At 31.9% G+C, this 22074-nt stretch overlaps 1 protein-coding gene and 1 long non-coding RNA gene across 2 annotated transcripts; one reads left to right on the top strand and one right to left on the bottom strand.

The window, feature by feature from the left end:
* The first annotated feature begins 5304 nt into the window (after window positions 1-5304).
* On the top strand, window positions 5305-8091 carry LOC105965247 (diiron containing four-helix bundle family ferritin protein, putative (Protein of unknown function DUF455)). The gene is made up of 7 exons (XM_012989777.2): window positions 5305-5742; window positions 6566-6807; window positions 6881-6977; window positions 7296-7479; window positions 7563-7644; window positions 7713-7758; window positions 7868-8091. Exons 1-7 carry the CDS (start codon window positions 5329-5331, stop codon window positions 7928-7930), a joined length of 1128 nt encoding a protein of 375 aa, XP_012845231.1. The 5' UTR covers window positions 5305-5328; the 3' UTR covers window positions 7931-8091.
* A 6204-nt stretch (window positions 8092-14295) lies between these two features.
* LOC148768826 (uncharacterized) lies at window positions 14296-15501 on the bottom strand. The gene is made up of 2 exons (XR_016032918.1): window positions 15311-15501; window positions 14296-14688 (listed from the first exon to the last, which is right to left on the bottom strand). It is a non-coding gene; the product is annotated as an uncharacterized LOC148768826 (long non-coding RNA).
* Between the last annotated feature and the right edge of the window lie 6573 nt (window positions 15502-22074).

Raw genomic sequence — 22074 nt, 5'->3', positions numbered from 1 at the left:
AACAGCATTGAGGTCCGGCAAAACAAATTATTTGTCTTGTCTCATGCTTTTATTATTTACGTCACACTGTGATATTTCTTTATTTTGATTAGTTCAACAAAAACTCTCATTTTACTTTAATATTGAAGGCTGAAGTGGATGATATTAATCTTGAATGATCGAAATTTTTAATTTTCAAATTCAAACTAGGATTTTGAAAAATTCCAACCTGATTTCTTAGTGGTTAAAATTTATGTCTTAATTGTAGCGGGGATTGAAATTTTCAAATCAGCTCCTGTCAATTTAATTTCTAGTTGAAGTGGAATACTCCATTCTTCACATACTGTCATAGATATTCTAATTAAGTGGCTATGATTTGTTTTTCTTTTTTTATTTTTCTTGAATAATGAAGAGTCTTTGTTAATGTGATTTGTTTGTTAACATTCTCGGCAAAAATCAAATGGTAAAATGTATTGAGATAATCTAGCAGTAATTAGATAGAGAGAAAGGGCAATTTTGAACTTTATTCTCAAATTAAAGACTAATTAATGAGATTCTTAATCTGTGTGAAAAATCCTTAAACGTCAATTAAAGTGGGAAGGAGGGAGTAATAGAAGTGGATTTATCTTTAAGTAAAAAATGGATGAGGGGTGTTTGTCATATAGATATAGCCCCTATAAATAAACCATGGATCAAGTATTTTCTTTGACCACGCAAATTTACGAAAATCATGGATCGAAGTTTCCTTAAAATCACGTAGGTCTAGTATATATATATACACACATAAAAATTAAATCAGAATTTTATTCTTACTTCTTCAAGATTATTTAATATAAAGCTTAAATATTTACATGCATGGATGATCAAAGCATAAATTAAACACAAAAATTTATTTTCTTCCTCCTTTTGTTTTCGGTCATCACAAGAACATTAACAAGAAATTAAAGAGAAGAAAAATACTATTGGTGTTGAAGCACTTGTAGCAAGAATTCGAAAATTCTCACATTAATCTTCTAGTAAAATTTGAAAGGGTGTTTTTTCCTTTCTACAAAGAGAAGAAGAAGAAATTTTCGAGAAAGAGGAAGAAGAAGCATAGCTTCTTGAAATTTTTGAAAATGAAGAAAAGAAAGAAGAGGAAGTAGACTTACTCTTTTGGCCAAGAATTTTACTCTTGAAAGAGAGATTTTAGGGCTTTCCTACACACTAATTTCGAAAATTGGGAGAAGAGGAGAAAGAGATTTTGATTTTTGATCTTTAGAATATGTAGAGAAAATGAGAAAATAGATGAAGACTTGGGTTCTATTTATAGAGTTGTAGAGGACTTGCATGCTTAATGATTAAGAATGGGGGAGTGGCCTTTTTGCAATTTAGGCAAACTTAGGAATTATCTAGAGGGACTTCTTTGCAATTTCATTTAACTCTGCAAAAAGAATTTCAAAAAGGAAAATCTTAATGCACATGAGCTCACTTAGAGAAGGGTTGTACTTAAGGAAAATTTTTGGTCTTGTGTTGTACCATGGTCAAAATTGAGGGATGAATAAGAAGAATTTTCCACTTTTCTTCAAATAATATTATTCAAAAAAAAAAAGATATTAATTTCAACTAATAAGCAAATATGTGATTTAAAATTCTCCTAATAAATGAGTTCTAGCAAAACAAACGAGTATGATTAATCTCTAGATATAATAATTAACTAATATGATAAATTTAAATTCGTCCAAAATTATTTCAGACTAATGCATTCTATCACATAAATAAAATATTAAACTAATAAACGCACACAAGAGATAAAATAATGCTAATTAAATATATGTTAACTAATGGGAAATTAAATTATAGGAGACGCGAGGTGTTACACTCTATCAACCCCTGGCCTAGTTCACGTGTTCTCTGTTCGCAGATATCTCAGGACCATCTAGCGCTTGACCAGTGATCCACTTTGCTCTCCCACCTCCTTATAACTCAACTACTTAAGGTGATCATCATCATAAATGTACTAATGAAAATGGAGCAGCTTGCAATCCAAATTTTTTTGTCTGTTTCGATTTCTCTCTCTCTCTCCTTTTTTTTTTCTGCAAATCTGAACACACAATTTGAGATTTGAGTAGCAACATTAACATGACTATACTTATATTCGAATATGACTATAGTTGAATATGAATGTAGTTATATTCGAATATGTTCTATATTCTCGTTTCAAGTTGACTTATAACAACAAGATTCAAATTGTGATTTTTTGTGTGGATGTTGATTGGATTGTATTCATAAATAATAGACAATCTTCATTTGTTTTATATAATTAGGTAAACATGACTATACTACACTATATAATCGGAATTTTTAACTTGAAATGTAAAAACTGCAATATAAAGCAAGAATATGACTACAGTTGATATGGTCATATTAGACTATAGCCATATTCAATTATAGTCACATTCGGCGTAGTAAACCTGTCGAGAGTAAAAAAATTCATTTTTTTGTTTGAAAAAAAAAACTACAAAAATATTTTTATTAAAAAAATATTAAAAAAATAAAAAATAAAAACAATAAAAAAATGCTAAATAAAGTCCGAAAATGATATAAAAAAAATTAAAAAATAATTTTTATTTATTTATTTGGTAGCAGATTTTTAGGAATTAGCTAATTAACACAAGGGTAGTATTGGGAATAAAATTTCGAGGGGTTATCACAAAGAAAGATTGAAGGAGTAGATATATCACCATTTCTTAGCTATGAGAGGCTACTGTTAATAACCCCTATTAATTTAATAATTTATTATTATAATGTGTGTGAGAGAGAAGAGAAAGATAGAATAAAAGTAGACATACGAGAGAGGAGAGAGGAGAGGAAAAGAGCGAGAGAGAGAAGAGAGAGAAGCGATGCTTTCTAGAGAGGAGAGAGAAGAGGAAAAAATGGAGAGAGAAGAGGAGAATTACATGACATTTTTTTTCATTTTTTTTAGGAAAAATATATTTTCCTAGTTTTAGTGTAATCTTTTTTCCACTATTTCCTCTTGATTACATTACCTAGCACTTTAGCTTGCAGCCAAACATGAAAATCTATTGACCTAATAATTTCACATTTTTACTTATCATTTTCCTTAAACCAATCAGAACCTACGTATTAATAAAGCAAAATTAATTATCAAAATCAATCTGCATCTCTGAAATATGCTATTGATAAAAAACCTTTGAGTAACTTATGCGTTTTGTCTATGCTAAGCCCTGGCCAAGTTGATTGTGAATAAATTATTTCATTAATTTAGTAGTGAATAAATTATTTGATCGTATCTTAATATAGGTAGAATCTAAGTAATGATCAATCGGAGCTCGAATGTAATATTTAAAAATATGGATATGAGTAAACCAACCCTCATTAGGAGAGTTGGTACCTAGCATTTACCAATAGGGTAAAGGTTTAGGGTTCGAGTCCCCCCCTCCCCTACTTCCCCTTGTAATGGACTTGAATTTACTCAAAAAAAAAAAATATATGGATATGAGTGCATGAATTATTTGGTAGTTAAAAACAAGATACTATTTGTAATTAAAATAAATATAATTCTTCTTATAACTCGAATTTATCAATGACACGCTTTAGGAATTTGGTTTCCTAACAACAATAACATAATTGTTTTTAAAATTCTTTTTTTTTTCATGAACATTAATTTTTAGTGCATTAACATTAATTTTCACATTAAACATTAAATTTCACAAAAAACATAAAATTTAACATTAACTTATTTCACAATAATATCATCTTATTAATATTTTTTTCCTCTCTCTTTCCAATAATGTTACTACGTTGACACGCTATTTTACTATTGACCACAATATAATAGCAGTATCGACTAACATTCTCAAATTTTGTAATTTGTAGGGCAAAAATGTTGATTTTATTATTTTTAAGTAATTTATTTTTTAAAAGTAAATGCCAACTTATTCAACCTAAAATAAAAAAATGAAAAATTCAACCAACCATTGAATCACATGGCATTGACATAGGACCAACATTCTCAAATTTTGGGGTAAAATTCAAAATCATCCCTGAGGTTTGCACTCAACTTCAAATTCATCCCTGAAGTTCTAATTGACTTCAATTTCGTCCTTCCAAGCCTCATTTCACCGGCAAATTTGGAAAGAAATAAATAAATACCAAGACTACCCTTTATTAAAAGGTGATCTTAATTTGGTGGAAAAAAATAGTTTGAAAAACTAGTTGGAAAAAAGAAATGTTGGGGAAAATTTTAGTTTCTATAAATATGAACACAAACAAACCATAGAAAAAATCTGATGCGATCTCTTGAGTATCATAAGAATTCTTTACGAAACGTAAGAAAACTCTTCTTTATTATTTCTCTTCATTATAAAACCCTAGCACAAGACGACTATTTAAAGATAATAAAACCCCAGAATCCTAATCTAACTAGAAAAGATAATTACCTAAACTAATAAAATACTAAATAATCCTCCTAACCCTAAACAGACGTAGGCTATACTCATTATAAATAAACTATTCTAATTAATTAATAATAAAATACTAACTAACTAAATATTAAATAATATTTCGTATCAAAATCATGCATTCATCGAGAGGCATAAGTCATAACCATGAAATTTTATTGTGGGTGCCGAGATTAGATTAATAAAACTAAATATTTGTGGGGTTTCAGAGACGGAACCCCGATCTTTTTTTAAAATTTGTCATATTAAATACCAGAAAAGTAAATATTTATACTTTAATTAAAATATTATATATTAAACATATATTTAAAAAAAAAATATTGAAACTCTTTTTATTTGGTTAATTATTATGCAATTTATGTGGGTTATGTAAGATGAACTAGTTGAATGTGTATCATTTGAACTGGAAAAAAAAAATGACGGCTTACCTTTTTTTAATGATGGAAATATAGAGACTAATTATCAAATTGATATATTAAATAATGTATTAAATTTTAATTAGAGTCCATGTTAAAAACAAAAAAATCATATGTAATCTTCAAAGAGAAAAATAATAAATATTATTTTCCTTTTGAAAAAATGGAACCAAATAGTTAATAAAAGTGGTAAAGGGCAGTTTTGGGAGTTTAGAAAATTTCTTCTCATTTGGCCGGTGAAAAAATGCTTGAAGGATGAAATTGAAGTTCAATAGAACCTCAGGGATGATTTTGAAGTTGACAGCAAATCTCAGGGACTAATTTGAATTTTACCCCAAATTTTGTAACTTAGGAGACTAAAATATTAATTTTAAAATGAGGTGAACAAAATCTCGGGATTAAAAAACTCATTTTGGCTTTAATAAAGGCCGAAGGGATTACAAAACCATATATATTTATGAAAAAAGGAAGCAATGCAGCAACTCAAATTCAGAGCAATGCTCTCCACAGCCACATACAGATTCAGCAGCTACCCCTCCTCGCCGCCGCGCTTGTCTTCTGCAGCTTCGGTCGAATACCCACCACTTGATCACCACCCTCAGTGGTCCGGCCTCGACCTCTGGCGGCGCAGCCCACTCAACCGCGACCGGTATTGGGGTCCAAATGGCCCAATTGAAATTGAAGTCAGACCAACAACTTCTTCTCCGCCATCGTTGAGCTCTTGCTCTTCATTGGCAGAAATGGGCGGTGTTGTTCTCTCCTCTTCGGATCCCCTCACAAAAGCCAAGCTTACACACTCGGCCTATACCAAATGGCGCCTTGGAGATCTCCCCGTTGGTGTTTCTCACCCTCCTTCTCGCCCTGCTCGTCCTCCCAAACCCCAATTGGTATAATTCAAATTCATTTTTCTCTGTTTTTTCCCCCTTTAGGATACAATTAATTTAGGGCTCGTTCGGGTACCTATATTGGATTAGATTGGATTAGATGAGATTCGATTAACTCTCTACTCGCTAATTAATTATTTAGTTAGTAGCATGTTCGGTTTCTTAGATTAGATCTTCTATTAAATTTGTTAAATTCAGTTATTATATATGAATTGTCTATAAAACCACTTAGTTTAAAATAATACGATATGACTTTAAGGATACAATTGTCTTTTTCATTTTTAATCACCCCTATTAAATTAATCTCTGGGGGAGGGGTGCTACTAATTTAATGTAATAGTAGCATTTAATAGCGGGCTTTGATTTTTGTAGCGGATTTGAAAAAGTGTGAATCTTGTCAACCGGACATGTTATTAGCCCATACTATTTAGTCAGTCAGTAGAACCTTATAGCGGTAACCGAACGAGCCCTAATTTTGTGCACTACATCTCGTTTTTCTCTAGGACAAAATATCGAATTTTCATCAATTTAATATTTCCGAATTCATAGAAGCTGTGAAATGTATCATTTAATATTAATATTTACATTTGAAGCCTTGCACTTGAAATATTTGAAATCGGTGGCGGTGGGATTTGAACTCAGGACCTTTCATTTGGGTGACTTTGATACCATGTTGAATACCTTAACCAAAAGCTCAAGCTGTTAGTTAAATGCATCATATAATATTAATATTTCCAATAAAGGCTTTTTGAATTATGATTACTGATTGCTTTTTTAGTTGTTATTTTGGTTTCTGTCATCCCCTCATGGCATTAAGTTTGTTCAGGTTTCGCCTAAAGAAATTCCACCACCAAAGAGCTCGGGTTTGCCTCTGAATGCATATATGCTTCATAATCTCGCACATGTTGAGCTAAATGCTATTGATCTTGCGTGGGATACAATTGTTCGATTTTCGCCATACATTGATCTTCTCGGTGAAGGTTTTTTTGCTGATTTTGCTCATGTAGCTGATGATGAAAGTCGGCACTTCACTTGGTGTACACAGAGACTGGCTGAGCTCGGATTCAGGTAGATGGGCAATTTAGTAATTTGGTTATTATCCAACCAGCTGGTACTGACTCACAGGCCATTCCATGAGTAGCTATGGTGACATGGCGGCTCATAGTTTTTTATGGAGGGAGTGTGAGAAATCGTCAGATGACGTTGCTGCTCGTCTTGCAGTCATCCCATTGGTTCAGGTGCTCCTTTTTCAATCTTTTTATAAGAACAAGTTAGTTTTTTGATGACAATGATTCGAAAAATAATATATACATATCTCCCCGGGAACTTTGACAAGATGCCCTCATGCCTTGATTGTAGTTTTCTTGTTGCAATAATGTGGTAGAAAATATGACTATTTAGTATTTAGCAATTCTCAGTTCTCACTAATAAGATTATTTCCTTAGTATCCATGTCTCGACATTTGCTAAATCGCGTTTGACTTTTAAGTAAATGCTTATTCTCCGATGGGTTTTGCATTTAGCTTTGTTTAGTAATTACTGAATAAATTGATGTAGGAGGCTAGAGGATTGGATGCTGGACCTAGACTTGTGAATAAGTTGATGGGATTCGGAGATCACAGGACATCAAACATTGTAGCAAAGATAGCCGATGAAGAAGTTGCACACGTGGCAGTTGGTGTTTATTGGTTTGTTTCTGTTTGCCAGAAAATGGGGCGTGCCCCCGCTTCTACTTTCACAGGCAATTAATTTATTAATTAATTAATTCTCTTTACCAAATAATATAAAACAATCTTATCGAAATTTCCGTTCCTTATTTGACAGAGATTCTACAAGAGTATAATGTAGAGGTGAAAGGTCCTTTCAACCATTCAGCTCGACAAGAAGCTGGTATCCCAAAGGAATGGTATGATAATAAGCTTTGACAGTCAAACTTATATGAAAACTAACATATGTTGTAATGTATTATTCTAGGTACGATCCTTTATCCACAACCAAGGAAGAAAACAAGCTTTCTAAGGTATTTTGGTCCTTGATTGATTCTACCGAGTTTTAGAATATGTACCCTTTTTGCTATTATCCTTTTGGCTAATCATTTATTTTTATTCGAGCTTTTAACATGATTGCAGGTGTACGACAGACTTGCTTGCATTATTTCAATGGAACAGGAAAACTCAAGTTTGGGAAAGTAGATTGAATGATTGTTATGCAACTCAAGTTCATATCTTATAAAAATTTAGAAGAAAAAAGAAGTTCATCAACAATTACAAATGGCTCTGTTGAAGTATAATCTAGGTATATATAAGTTGAATTCTATGGAAGAAGCTTATTGATTTATTTTCCAATATTAAAATCATGAGCAGCTACAAGGAGTGATAATCGAGCACCAATTCAGGTAAAACCAAGTATGAAATTACTATTATGAAGATTCGTTTTGGATTCAGTAACACATTGTACATATATCAATAATTCAGTACTGGTGTTATATATATATATATATATATATATATATATATATATATATATATATATATATATATATATATATATATTATAAAAGTATGAATGTAGTTGGTGTTTCTTCCCTTTTTTGTACGTACAAAAATACCCCCATAAAATATACTTCAAAACTATATTTCAAGGGCAATAATATAATTTACACTAATGCTAATAATTAACCTTTTATCATGCAATGTATTAAGAATAAAATCCGGTCACCAAAAACTATCATGCATTTATAGTATTTATAATACAAAATATAAACCATCACACAATATATTAATGCAATTCGTGGGAAGGAATTCATATATTTTCATAAAATGGCACTTCAATACAAGAAATCCTAAGTCCTTATGGTTTAATTAAAAAAATTGCAACTTTAAGACAAGAAACCCAAAATTTCTATTATAATTTGATTAACGGGAAATTAGCAAGAATCTTCAATCTAGAAAATGTAGTTAAGGAAACACCCCTGAAAAATAATTAGAGAAAACCTCCTTAACTAATATTCCACCCAAGTGATATTTTCATAATTCCAAAACTACCCTTATTTAATTATAACTATTTTAACCCTAATTATTTATCATTTTTCCAGACCTTTTTTTTCCTCTGCGCCGTTTCTCTCGCTTCTCTTCTTAACAGATCTCGGACCACTCTCTCCCCCTCCGCCACCACCATGGCCTAAATTACGAACAACTTCTGGAAATCCACAGCGGAGACTATGGCGACGACGCGGCGGAGGATCCCGCGCTCGTGAATACCCCAAGTAGCGTTCCCCTTACTCACAGTTTATTGACTTTGCGAAGATTTCTTCTTTGTCGCTGCACTTATGGGTTTTTAGTTTGATTTTGCTGCCACTTTTTGGACATGGCGGTGGTGATGAAGAAAATTGAGTTTAGATGGCTTTGGCTGTGTTTGGTAAGCTTTTGGGCTTCCATTTCTATTTTATTTTGGGGAAAGATGTTTTGGGAGAAGAATTTGAAAATTAAATAAAGTTTGTTTGTGTTTTGGGAGGAGACAATTTGTACTGTAGCAAGTCAAATCATGTCTGAAAGGTGTTGGAAAAAGGTATTTTGGAAGAAGAATTTAAAAGATAAAGTGATTTGATTTTGTATTTTAGTGAAGACAATTTTCACTGTAGCGGTCAAATCATGTTTGTTAGAAAAAGAAATATTTGAATTTATTTTGGGGAAAGTTTTTGAAAATAGTGTGAAAAGATAATTTTCATTTTGGGGAAAGTGTGAAAAGAATTTGGAAAGCTTAACAAACATAACCTTTGTTTTTGATGGTTTTGATGGTGGTGGTTTTGTTTGGGTTGGTGGTGCGGGTTGTAATTTACTTTATTTGTCATTAAAAACCATCATAATATGAAAGTGTAGTGGTGATGGTGTGGTGTGGTGACGAGCAGATCTAGGGTTTTTTGGTAGATCAGGCGGAGGACGGCGCATGTAGAGAAATTCGCGCAAGCTGGACCCTTAATCGACTATGTGTTTTTTTGGTAGTCAATTAAGTTAATCGACTATGCTCTGGTAGTTGATTAAAGTGTTAATTGACTGTTTTGGTAGTCAATTAAGGTTACTTGATTTGATTTTTTAATTTTTGCGTATTGATTCCGAGTTGTATAAATCAAATACAATTTATGTATATTATTTGTTATGTAAAAAATGTCGATTTTCGTTTTTACATAGTTGTGTTTTTTTAGTAGTTAGTTCCTTAATCAACTATGATGATATTTCATAGTCGATTAGTATACCTGATAAAGAAAAAAAAGTAAAAAAACGAAAAAAAATAAAGAAACGGCTGATGAGGTGGCAGGGCATAAATTGTGATAGTGCTGATGAGGTGGCAAATGCATAATTGGATAAAAATGGGTGATTAAAATTAGGAAGGGATTGTTTTCAAATGATGCAAAATAGTTTGGACATCTACCTATTAAAAGTATTGATCTATTACAAGAAGTATTGATGGGGTTATATCAAAGAGCCCTTTTAATTAAAAAAATGTCAACTCGGGAGCCATGTTTCTTTCCTTTCATTTCTCTCCCCGTTCCTAAACCCTACAGTTTGTTAAAAAGATAAGTTTTAATAGATAATTAAAGGAACAAATTCTTCTAATCAAAACTGAAATCAACCTCTGTTAATAAAGTTGGTATGTTATTTTGCTTATATTTCATACTTTTCTCTTCAAAAATTAATTTTTTTTATATTAATAATTTATATAATTAAAATATCTTTAAAAATTAGTATCTTATAATGTAAAAGGTATCATTTATCCCCTGAAGTATATATAGAAAACATCAAACGCCCCCCCCTATTTTTTATGATCAATGGTCAAACTTTTAACGGTATAAAATTTGAGCAAGAAATGACTCTTTTACTCTATTTTATGTATGATATAATCCCTAAAAATTTTCAAGTATATTTTGTGGATTGTTAACGATTTTTAGCGTTCATTTAAATTGGGATTTTTTGTGGATTTTATTGTTTAATTTTAGGGATTTTCAATTTTATTTTTTGGGAGTTTTGCTATTATAATATGAAACCTTTGTTTTTTATTTGCAATTCTCACATAATTTTATTACAATTTTAGAGTTTCTTTTAGATTTTAGGGGTTTTTATTTTATTTTTGTGGGTTTTGCATTCATGATCTGCAAAGCTTCATTCTAATTGATTCGACTTTTCAATATTTTATGCATAAAGAAAATATAAAAAAAAAAGTTGAAAAGAGTGAAAGAAAATGACTGAATAAAGTGAAATAAAAAGGTTGAAAATAGCGAAAAATCTGGTGAATAGTGGCCAAAATTAAGCAACCAATATATAGAGATTTTTGGGGTATATTCGTCAAAAAAAAAAAAAAAAAAACCAATAACTCTTAGCAACCGGTCAAAAGGTTTGACTAACGGAATTTGGAAAAAAACTAACGGCAAGGGTTGTTTTATGTTTTCAATACACCAGGGAGGTAAATGATACATTTCGCATAATATAGGGGTGCAAAATGAATTTTACCCTATAAAAAATATATATAATTAATAAAAATGTATAAATGAGTTGTATATAGGGCTTTTAAGAGTGCATATGTTCAAAATCCATACCCGCTACGGGTAAATTTTTTATAAAACTGTACCCGTCTATTAGTAAACGGGGCGGGGTGGGGCGGCTTAAATTGCCATCCATAATTTCAATTTTGCTGGATGAGATACAATCATTATCAAAAACAATTATTTTTATATGATTTTGCTTTGTAGTGACAATATCAACTTTGTCACAAGTCAACCTAAAATCCAAACAACGTAGTCTCATATTTAGCAGACAACAACATTTTGTCACATAAATAGTAAATAAAGTGTTCAAAAATTGAGAGGGGAAACCCTAGGGGAAATGATTTTTTTTTCTGGATATATAGAAGGGAACGAAATCAGATGAATTAATTTTAATGATGAATTAGTCTTCGTCACAACACAAAATAAATTATGAAATATCGGATATCGACCCAATAGAAGTAAAATTTGTCGCAACAACAGGACACACCTATCCAAGAAATCACCCGCATTCTTTCTTGTGACAAATTATTATAATTGTCATATAATCACATTTTATGTGACGAGATGTAGTTTTGTCCCGTAAAGTTTCTGGTTATGTACAACTTTGTATTTTTTCACATTAGCTTGTTACTACTATGACAAATTTGCAATTCGTCACAAGATGATTTGTTTGTAGTGGTTTAACTTATCTCATCTGATCTTCTACTTTGTCTATTTATTAAAATCGTAAATCACGTGCGTAGCACGTGGTACTTACTAGTATATATATATATATATATATATATATATATATATATATATATATATATATATATATATATATATATATATATATATATATATATATATATATATATAAAGAAAATTTATAAATTTTTATATGAAGAAAAATTATAAATGTAATAGGATAAAAGCCAATTTCGAAAGTCAAACTCTAGTTAATACATATATACAGAAAATTTATAAATTTTTATACGAAGAAAAATTATAAATTAAAAAAGATAGGCATATATATAAAGAAAATTTATAAATTAAATAAGCTTAGGGAGGCAGCGCAGGGTGTCGAACTCGGCACCTTTACAAAATGGGGGAAGCACTCCACCAGTTCAACTACAGCTTCACATATGTCATTAGTACATTTATATTTATATAATATCTAAATATATATATAATATATATATATATATATATATATATATATATATATATATATATTAAGTGCACTGGCGGTACTTGCAAGGCGTTGTTGACCCCCCAAGAAGAAAAAAAGGGTAAATTACAAACACCCTTGAGGTATGATCAATTTACGAAAAAACCCCTCTTGTTTGGATAATTATATTGTCCCCCTCAACTATGATTTTTTTCTTACACATCTACCCTTTTGGTGCCAAATTCAACATAATCATCTAGATTCCGTGGAATGTGCTCTAGTTTGTACTCGTTTTGTGTATAAATACAGTGTCGGATGCACCATAATATGATATATACAAGCTAAAAAACACATATTATGATCATCTTGCTTCATAATGTAGAGTTCGAATGGGATAAAATGAGTACAAAAGTGGTAATATTCCATATAATCTCGAAGGTTCCACTAAATTTGCGGAGTTGAGGGGGTGGTTGTAATTATCCAAACAATAGGGGGGTTTTGTAATTTGACCATACCTCAGGGGGGTGTTTGTAATTTACCCAAAAAAAAGAATTTTTAGGTATTTGGTATTGTATTTTTTGAATACTACTTTTTCCCCCCTAAAGTTTTTGTATATATGTGTTTTAACCCAATATTTTTTTTGTTTCTTCTCCATAACCTTGTATAAATCATAGATAAATATATCATATTTAATATAAAATATAAAATAAGATGGTTAAAACTTGTATTATTTTAAATAAAATTTATGAATATTACTTATTGTTTAATTTTTTTTATCAATGCCTTTAAACAAATAAGATGAGATCGTGCCATGAATTCCTGAAATATTAAGTGCAATACATTAGTAGAATAATTTGAATTAATTTAGAATTTTTTGTGATGATTAAAATATGATATAATTATAATATAAATGATATTTTAATTAAAAATTAGTAATATAAATTTATTTTTTGTAATGTTTTGTGAACCTAAATTTTTTTCGGAGCGACGCCCCGAATTCAAAAATTTTAGTTACCCCCCTATATTTTCATATTATGGTTCTGTCCCAAGTGAAGTATGAACCGTTTTTACTCACACGTGGATTATTTGTCAGTGTTACTATTTTCGAGCATGGAACTATGGAAGATTTACTTATTCACTTAATTTAATCCACGTTTCTCTGCGGTAGTGTCTTTCCTTTGAAAGATGAAAGTCAGGGCCAGTGACGACGGTTGAGGTATGGAGCACACATCATTGGAAAACTCTTACAAAGGATTTTATATGAAATAAACTTTATAATATAGAAAAAAGACTTCGTCCACAAACATGAACTCCAACTTTCGAAATAAACTGCAACATATTGAAAATGTAAGAAACAGAAAACAATATTCTTTTATACATAAAATAATATATTATACAAATATTAGAGCTAGTATTATTTAGTAAATAGTGTTATGAATTCTATAATATGATGGATGTCCACCAAACTGCTCACCATTATTCACACCACTTTGAAAGTTGTAACTCATGTCTTTGAGAGGTCTTTTTTGTCCTATAAATAGTGTGTATTGTAAAGAGATACACAAGAAGAGTAACACAAATATAAATAGTGTGTATTGTGAAGAGTCTTGTACACAGGAAGAATAACACAAATATATTCTTATTTCTCCCAATTACACTCTTTATCTTATTGTTCTTCTTTCTAGTTTTATAACAAATAGTAATTAATTTGAGTTTAAATTATTTGAATTACGTAATACATATAAAATAGGATAAAATTACTCTTTCTGTTGAAATAAATTATTGCTAAGATAAATCACTGTTGAGACAGATTACTGTCAAAATATTTATGGTGCAAAACATTATTTCGTGTTGTTATGAAATCTAACTTATAAAAGCACAATGAAAGACACGATATTAAAGTGGTTCGGATACAAATGTACCATATATACACAAGGACCTGCAAATAAGATTTTACTAGTTTAGATTTGAATGTACAATATTGAACTTAATAAAAACACTAAAAGACTCCCTATTTTATATTATATGTCGTTTTTGCACACAATTCGAACTCGTTGATCTTCACATCAGTTCATCCATCCGCACTGTTGGACTCCCTCCAATGTTAAATTCCCTTCAGACGGCGGATCGACATCTCCCGAGATCTTTTAAGCACTTCTCCCGAAACGCCAATCTTCTTTGTTGCTGGTAGAAGAAATCGTATTGTTGCTACACCTGACGTGCAACTGCTTCCGACAGACTGCCTTTGCAAAGTCTTGATGCTGAGATGTGTAGTTCGATTTAAGCTTTGAGGAACTCATTTGAGGTGTGTGTGTATATATATATATATATATATATATATATATATATATATATATATATATATATATATATATATATATATATATATATATATATATATATATATATATATATATATATATATATAAACCACTATATATAAATAACTATATAAACAAGAAAACCACTCTGTATAACAACTATATAACATGAAAATAACTCTGTATAACAACTATGTAAACTTAAAAACCACTATGTATAACAACTATGTCAACATAAAAACTCTCTGTATATACAATTATATAAAAATCTGTACAAAAATTATTGCAAACCACTATAAAATTGTTGAAAACTACTATAATTTTATCAAAAAGACAACTCTTAAATATTTAAGACGAGGGGTTGAATTCAAACTTTGACCAATAATTTCAAAACTAGGGCTGTGGCGACTAAAAATTGGAGATTTTTACAATTTCTAGCCGATTTTGCGTACTAATACAAAATCTGAGATTCTGCAAGAAAAGGAAATTAAAAGATAAGTCATTTTTGCTTTCATAAATTTATGCACTATTTAACAGAAATAAAAGCAAAACTTCATGAAACCTTAAAACATTAATTTTAGAAGATGAACAAGCGGCGACGACTGATGTGGGGGATGACGAGCAGGCAGAGGCGGTGATGATGGGGTAGGCGGTGGAGCGGGATCTCTCACCCTCGGCGAAGAGGGCGAGATTTGGAGGAGAGATCGCAACTAACATGGAGGAAGAGAGACGGCTACTGTTAAAAGAAGAGAGAGAGAAGAAATCTGAGGAAAAAAGAAAATAATAAAAACGTGAGTTATAGGGTTAGGTAAAGGGTATAATTGTGAATTAAATTATTTATGATTAATTAAACTGAAATGTTAAATCCCACACTATTTTTACCAAATCATGCACATAATTAAAAATATTTATCTCTCTACAATCTTCTCTTTCATTTCACACCCTTCTATTTTTTTCCCCTAATTTTTCACAAAATCACACACTAGAAATATCCCTAGCATTCCAAGTTCGAATTTGACAAAAAAGTTCACATGTTCAAACTAAAACAAATTTAGAATTTGAGGAAAAAAAATCGAATTAATACGAATTTGAATGATTAATAATGAAATTGAATAAATATTAAATAAAATGAAACTCATTTTTTATGATTATTCACGTAAAAATTATTGAATTTTGAGTGAATTGGATCATTTTAGAGAGAATTTTAGTAGAGATATATATATTTTTTTTAATTTATGTGTGGAATTTGGTAAATTGTAGTGTGGGATTTAGCACGCCCCTTAATTAAATAATATTTTGAATTTATCTTGAAAAAGGAAAAAAAAAATTGGACCTCTCTTAATTAGACAATGCATATGAGGGAGTTTGTGAAATAATCCCCTTTTTTTAATATTAAAAATACTTAGTATCAAATTACTGTTTCAATTTTGTAATAAATACTGTAGGAATATTTAATAAACAATACTAAATATTTACAAAATATTAATAATCAAAGATTATTTAAAGGATGTTTACCAGAACTCTTGAAATCATAAATTTGGTTTAAGAGAATTGTGGTAACTGTTGAATTCATTTTTATTTTTGAGTGATCGCAGGAGAATGCTACAAAGAGAAGAAGTAGAAAACATATGTAGAGAGAGAATTTTATAGTGTTGGAGAGAGAATTTTTTTTAATTTGTGTGCATGTTTCAATAAGTTTCATCGCAGAATTTAGCACTCCCCTTTGTATTTTAATGTTTAACTTATATTTTGGAATATTTAAATTTGAAATGTTATCTTAAACAGTTATTCATTTTTTTTGGGCTTGCAGGTGATTGAGTCCATGAAGAATTTCTCAAAGAATGGTGGTCTTTTTGGAAGAAGACAAGTGACAATCACTGAAAAAGCTTAGAAAAATCAGCAACATAAGTGTTTCATTCATGTCAATTTGTTTCATATCTTAATATCAGATATACGTGTCAAATTACATATTATTATGAGTAAATAGCACTTAACCCCTGTGATTACAAGTTTTTGCAGATGTTCCTCTTGTGCTCATAATATCAGCACATAACCCTCTTGTGGTTTAGGGGATAATTGCCGTTAGTTATTCCGTCAAACTTAACAATGTTTGTCAAAGGTCGAAGTAATATTTTCAGATGACCCCCTTGTACTTACATTTTCCTTTTTGTTTTTTGCAGATAACCCCTTGTGCTTACATTTTCCTTTTATTTTTTGCAGATGACCTCCTTGAAGTTTGAGACACACGGTTAAGTTTGACGGAAAAACTAACGACAGCTCACCCCATAAACCACAAAGAGATTCATCTACAAAAGTTTGTAACCACATGAGGTTAAGTGCTATTTAACCTATTATTATATATACATGTATAAATGTATTAAATTTATGTATAGAAAAGTGATGTATTGAAAAGAATAAATTAAGATCATTGTTGGATACATGTATGAAGTTGATTCTTATTCTTAAGTACCAATTCTATCAATTTCATTTTATTATTCAAAAATAGAAATGCATCACATTAACTAGGCCAACTTACCACTTTGTAACTAGGTTGTGTATCATTATCCATGCCATATATACTTTGTGGCATGTTAAAGGTTAATACAGAATGATAAAAACATAAAAGGCGATATTGAGCTTTAAAAGGCTCAATCCTACTTTGGGTTCTTGAAATATATTTTTTTGGCTTTGCACTATCGAAACAAATTAATAGAATTTTGCACCCTCGATATACAATAAGTTATGCATAATGCACGCCCCTATGAGTTTTTAAAGCTAACAAATATAATTTAATATTTTTAGTGGTATTTAAAAATTATATTTTTAGCAGAAGAAAAGTTTTTTACCAAAAAAAATCCTTCAGCTATTTCGTTATCAAGTTATCAAAAGATCATATTTTTCTTCCAAATATTTCTAGCTAATGTTTCATTCAATTACAATAAAAGGTCTATGAATCGAATAATATAGAGATAAAAGTTTATTTGATTTTATTTTGTCATAAATATATATATTTTTTTATCAATTATCCCGTGTGATTTTTATGTTTTCGCTCTTTGTAAGCTCGAAATTAGATTGGAGGTTGAAGAAAACAACAATTTAATTTGTTATTTTGCACTCCAAAAAACCCAATAAAAAATGAATTATCATTTATTATTCAATTAAGGGTGCATTGTGAATGATTTATTATGTTTTGAGGGTACAAAGTGCTATTATTATTTTTTCAAGGATGTAAAGTGCCAAAAGTCTCAATTTTAAAGGTGCAAAGTGGGATTAATCCACTTTAAAAAATATTTTTTCCATGAACAAAAGTAGGTTATACAATAAACTAAAATTACGGATATTTTAGTTTTAAATTTAATTTTGTTCATATCTTTGATTATATTAAATTATAATATTTCTTACAAGCTTTTAGAGAGTTTTGAATACAAGATAACATGTTCTAAAATTTTTGCTCCAATGGTGACTTGAGGTAGCATCTCTAATACATTCCATTTTGAGGTGGCTTATGGATTATTATGGTCATAGCGCGAAATCTAAAGTTGTAGTCTCACACTCCGGAGAACTTGTAACTTTTGTTGTGTTTATTGTTGATTTATATGCCTATAGAAATCAATTAACCTAAGTTGTAACAGTCAAGTTGTGGAAACAGTATTCAGTTACAACTATAATTCTTGTGTTAACACAGTTATAAACTACTTAAAGCAAATAAATGAACACAAGAAATTAATGTGGTTCAGACACAAATGTGCCCTACATCCACGTGGACCTGCAAACACGATTTCACTAGTTCAGATTTACAGTGTACATTAATAGGACTTATTAAAAACACTAAAGACTCCCTCTTTATGTAATATGCCGTTCTTGTACACAACTCGAACTTCGTGTTTCTTCCAACAGCAGCTCCACCCGCGTGCCTTGAACTTTCTTCAAGCCTGAACTCCCTTCAGAAAACGCGGCTGATCTCCCTTGAGATCTATACAGCAAATCTGTATATGTTGGCACAGTGCAACGACGGCACAGTCCTGCTCCGCAGAACGCCTTGGCAAAACTTCGATGCTATGAAGAGGTTTTTCTCCCAAATAATGCACACGGTTCTTGTATGTCTTGGAGGCTTATATAGCCACGAAAATAAGCCCTAAGACCTAACTTGAACCCCAAGAAATCTATTTAACTAGGTAATAGAATCCTAGTTGATTTCTACTTCTATTCTAGATAAGTACAAAAGATACCTAACTAGAATGAAATACATGGAAATAAATCTAAGTCCTAATAGAAGTTTATAAGAATAGGACTCTAATAAATTCCAAAATAAATATGGAAAACAAATCTTTGCCAATCTTTTAATTCCAAAACTTGGCGGATTTCCTCGATCTTCAATAGTCGGAAATATGGCGCCAACAATCTCCCCCTTTGGCATAGATTGGTCAGAATCCATATTTAACAAGAACTCCCCCTACATATGAGATTTTCTCTCTTTGCAGAAATGATTAACTCCCCCTGCATCACATACTGTTAGTACAATAGGAGTTGCAACACATAGATGTTGTAACAGAGAAATTTCCTGCAACACAAAGTTATCCAAAACAAGCCCAAGGCACAAAATAAAGATAACCAAGGTGATATCCAAAAGGTAGGAAAATAATCATAACAATAACAGTCCTAAAAGGACAACAAAAAGGGTTTTTCAAGGAAACTTCCCTTAATAATCATAGTCGGAGAGCTGATCATTATCATGAGAATTGCTGGACGCTTTGCCTGGCGGTTGTGGACTGCTGCTTCATCATTGAAGTTTTTGCTGGGGCATCCGGAGTTGCATCTGGAGTTGTTGCTACTCCCCCTTTCTGACCAGACTGTGCCAAAGTCTTAAGAAGCTGGTCCTGAATAGACGAAAATCCCTGAGCAAGCTGAGCCTGAATAGACTCCTAAAACGAGTGAGCTCATCTTTGGTGACCACATCAACTGGCGGCGGAATAGAGGCAGAGACAATGGGATCCTTTTTCGCGCGAGAGGCCATCTGAACAACAGAGGGATCGATAGGAGACAGATCAGCAAAATGTTCAGAAAGGACCTTACCATGGATAGTGATTGGACGGCCAGGAGGATCCAACAGAGTGGCATCACGAGTGGGCAGGCCTTGTTTGATCAGAAGCTGATAGATCATAGAAGGAAACGGCAAATGCTCACGCTCGGTTCGGGAATTGGCTAATACACCAATCTGATTGAAAATCAAATCACCAATATTGATTTTATGATCATGAGTGATGCACCATAAAAATTCAGCTTGGGTGGGATTGAGAGTGGCATTGTGGTTAGTGGGAAACCAGTTCGAAATGCCTATCTTGAACAGAACCGAATACAGCTGATCCAACTTAGAGACATGAAAAGCAGATTTCGGACCAGACCATTTTTTTTCAACACTTTGGCAGTAAGAACAGAGGCCAGAGTATCTTTAGAAACAGAAGTTTGGAAGTAACCCTGTTTGGACACTTATAAAAGTCATTGATCAAAGCAGGAGTTACAGATGTAACCCTCACGTGAAGTTTTGTAAAACTCTCATTGATACAACCAATTTCAGGAGCAACCAGATGTCATGGGCCCAGAAGCATTAAGTAAACTCTTCTTCGCCTTGAGAGCAACCTGGGCCACAGACAAAGCATCTTCTTGAGGATCATCAAAATGCTCAACCAACACCTTAGGATGAATATTGATTGGTCGCTCAGGCATAGAAGCTGAAGTTCTCACTAAGAAATGTTGTGACAGTGAGTGATAGGTCAACGAGGGAAAAGACAGACACTCCAACTTTTTGTGCGAGAGTTAGCAAGAGCTCCATTTTGAGCATAGATGTACTCCCCAATATTGATAAAAACAGCATGAGTGACGCTTCAGGGAAACTCAGCATACAGTGATCACAACGGCTGTGGTGTACTTGACACAAAGGGCTAAACATTGATTTGATTCTTACACCGGTAAAAATCTTTATTCAATTCAGGAGCCACATTGAAAAATTTTCCTTCGCAAGTAACCGCGAGTCCCATCAACGGAGAATCAACAGAGAGTTAGGACTCTGGTGAAGATTCTGATGACTCAGATCTAGTTGGATGTACGGCAGTAAAGGCAGCATAAGTCTGCTCTGAAAGAGATTGGTGGCCACTCGAAGCGTATGACTCATCCTCAAGACCATAATTGCTCTCAAGCTTCCTTTGAAGCCGGCGAAGCTGCACATGGGCGCTGAAAGTAGCTTCTTCAATTGCGACATGGTCTTCACCACCGACGTCTTCTGCCTTAGACATAGAAGGATCACTTTCAACCAGAATATTGTCCAGCGGATCAGAGACAACACCTTATTTGGAGCTTGGGGCTGGTGACTGCACATGTGTGAGTATGGGCTCCGGAATTGTGGCCATGAGAGAGATGGGAACTCTAGAGACCACTGTTGTCGTCACAGACTTTGACGTGTTTCCAGACTTCTTGTCGGACGGCGATGCACAGTTGTTTGTGCTTCCTCATTTCAGACCCCTCGATCGATTTGTCTCTTTTCATAGTAAATCTGTGAAGCACAGAAAAGAGAAGAAACGAGTAGCTTTCGAAAAACATAGAGAGATATTGGAGAGAGAGGTCGAGTATAAGAAATATTGAGAAATCCTAGAAGCCCTAAAGATAGGATGATAACAGATCCCACAAACATCATGATAAAACAGAAGTATATTCCCACATGCTTCTTTAGAGATTCGAACAGATCACGTGTCAAGACAGCCATGTGTCAACAGTCAGCCTGAGGCCACAATAAACTCAGAAACCCTAGAAGGAGCAGATATCTAAAGCACAAGGACCGAGAAAAGAGGCAGAAAAAGAGAGGACTCTTCAAATACCGGATATTTTCAAATCAGAAGAAGATCACACAATCTGTGACCAATAACAAACAAAATATTCTCCACACGAAACATCAAAAAATAGAGAAGGCAGATGACATGGCCATAGCCACGTGGCCAGAGACAACTAGTAGCAAAAAAAATTCACAAAGCCCATATAAAAAATCAAAAAAAAAATTTAAAACGAAAAACAGGAAAAAATCACATCTTTTAAGGAAAAGAAAATCAAGAAGATCACAAGATTAAAAGTTGAGGGCTTGGTTTTCATGAATTAATTTGATAATCTTAAAGAAAATCACAATAGAAGGCCACCGAGCAAACTCTTGGATGCACGATATAACTATAACCCCATAACCATACTCAAGAAACCATAATTTATGTAATTTTCTTAGGGTTATGAATGCGTATGCGATTAGCACAGCAATTCGATCGTGGACTTCAAGGAGAATTTCCTAAT

Source organism: Erythranthe guttata, chromosome 8, assembly GCF_056151865.1.
Source record: "Erythranthe guttata isolate IM_541 chromosome 8, IM_541, whole genome shotgun sequence".
Taxonomy (NCBI): Eukaryota; Viridiplantae; Streptophyta; class Magnoliopsida; order Lamiales; family Phrymaceae; genus Erythranthe; species Erythranthe guttata.
The sequence above is the reverse complement of the archived record's forward strand: the minus strand, read 5'-3'. Positions and strand labels throughout refer to the sequence as shown.

Excerpts from the sequence above, each read along its gene's own strand:
- LOC105965247 (XM_012989777.2), top strand. The coding sequence starts at position 5,329 with ATGCAGCAACTCAAATTCAGAGCAATGCTCTCCACAGCCACATACAGA. Across the intron at positions 5,743-6,565 it reads GTCCTCCCAAACCCCAATTG|GTTTCGCCTAAAGAAATTCC; the intron begins GTATAATTCAAA and ends AAGTTTGTTCAG. Across the intron at positions 7,480-7,562 it reads CCCCGCTTCTACTTTCACAG|AGATTCTACAAGAGTATAAT; the intron begins GCAATTAATTTA and ends CTTATTTGACAG.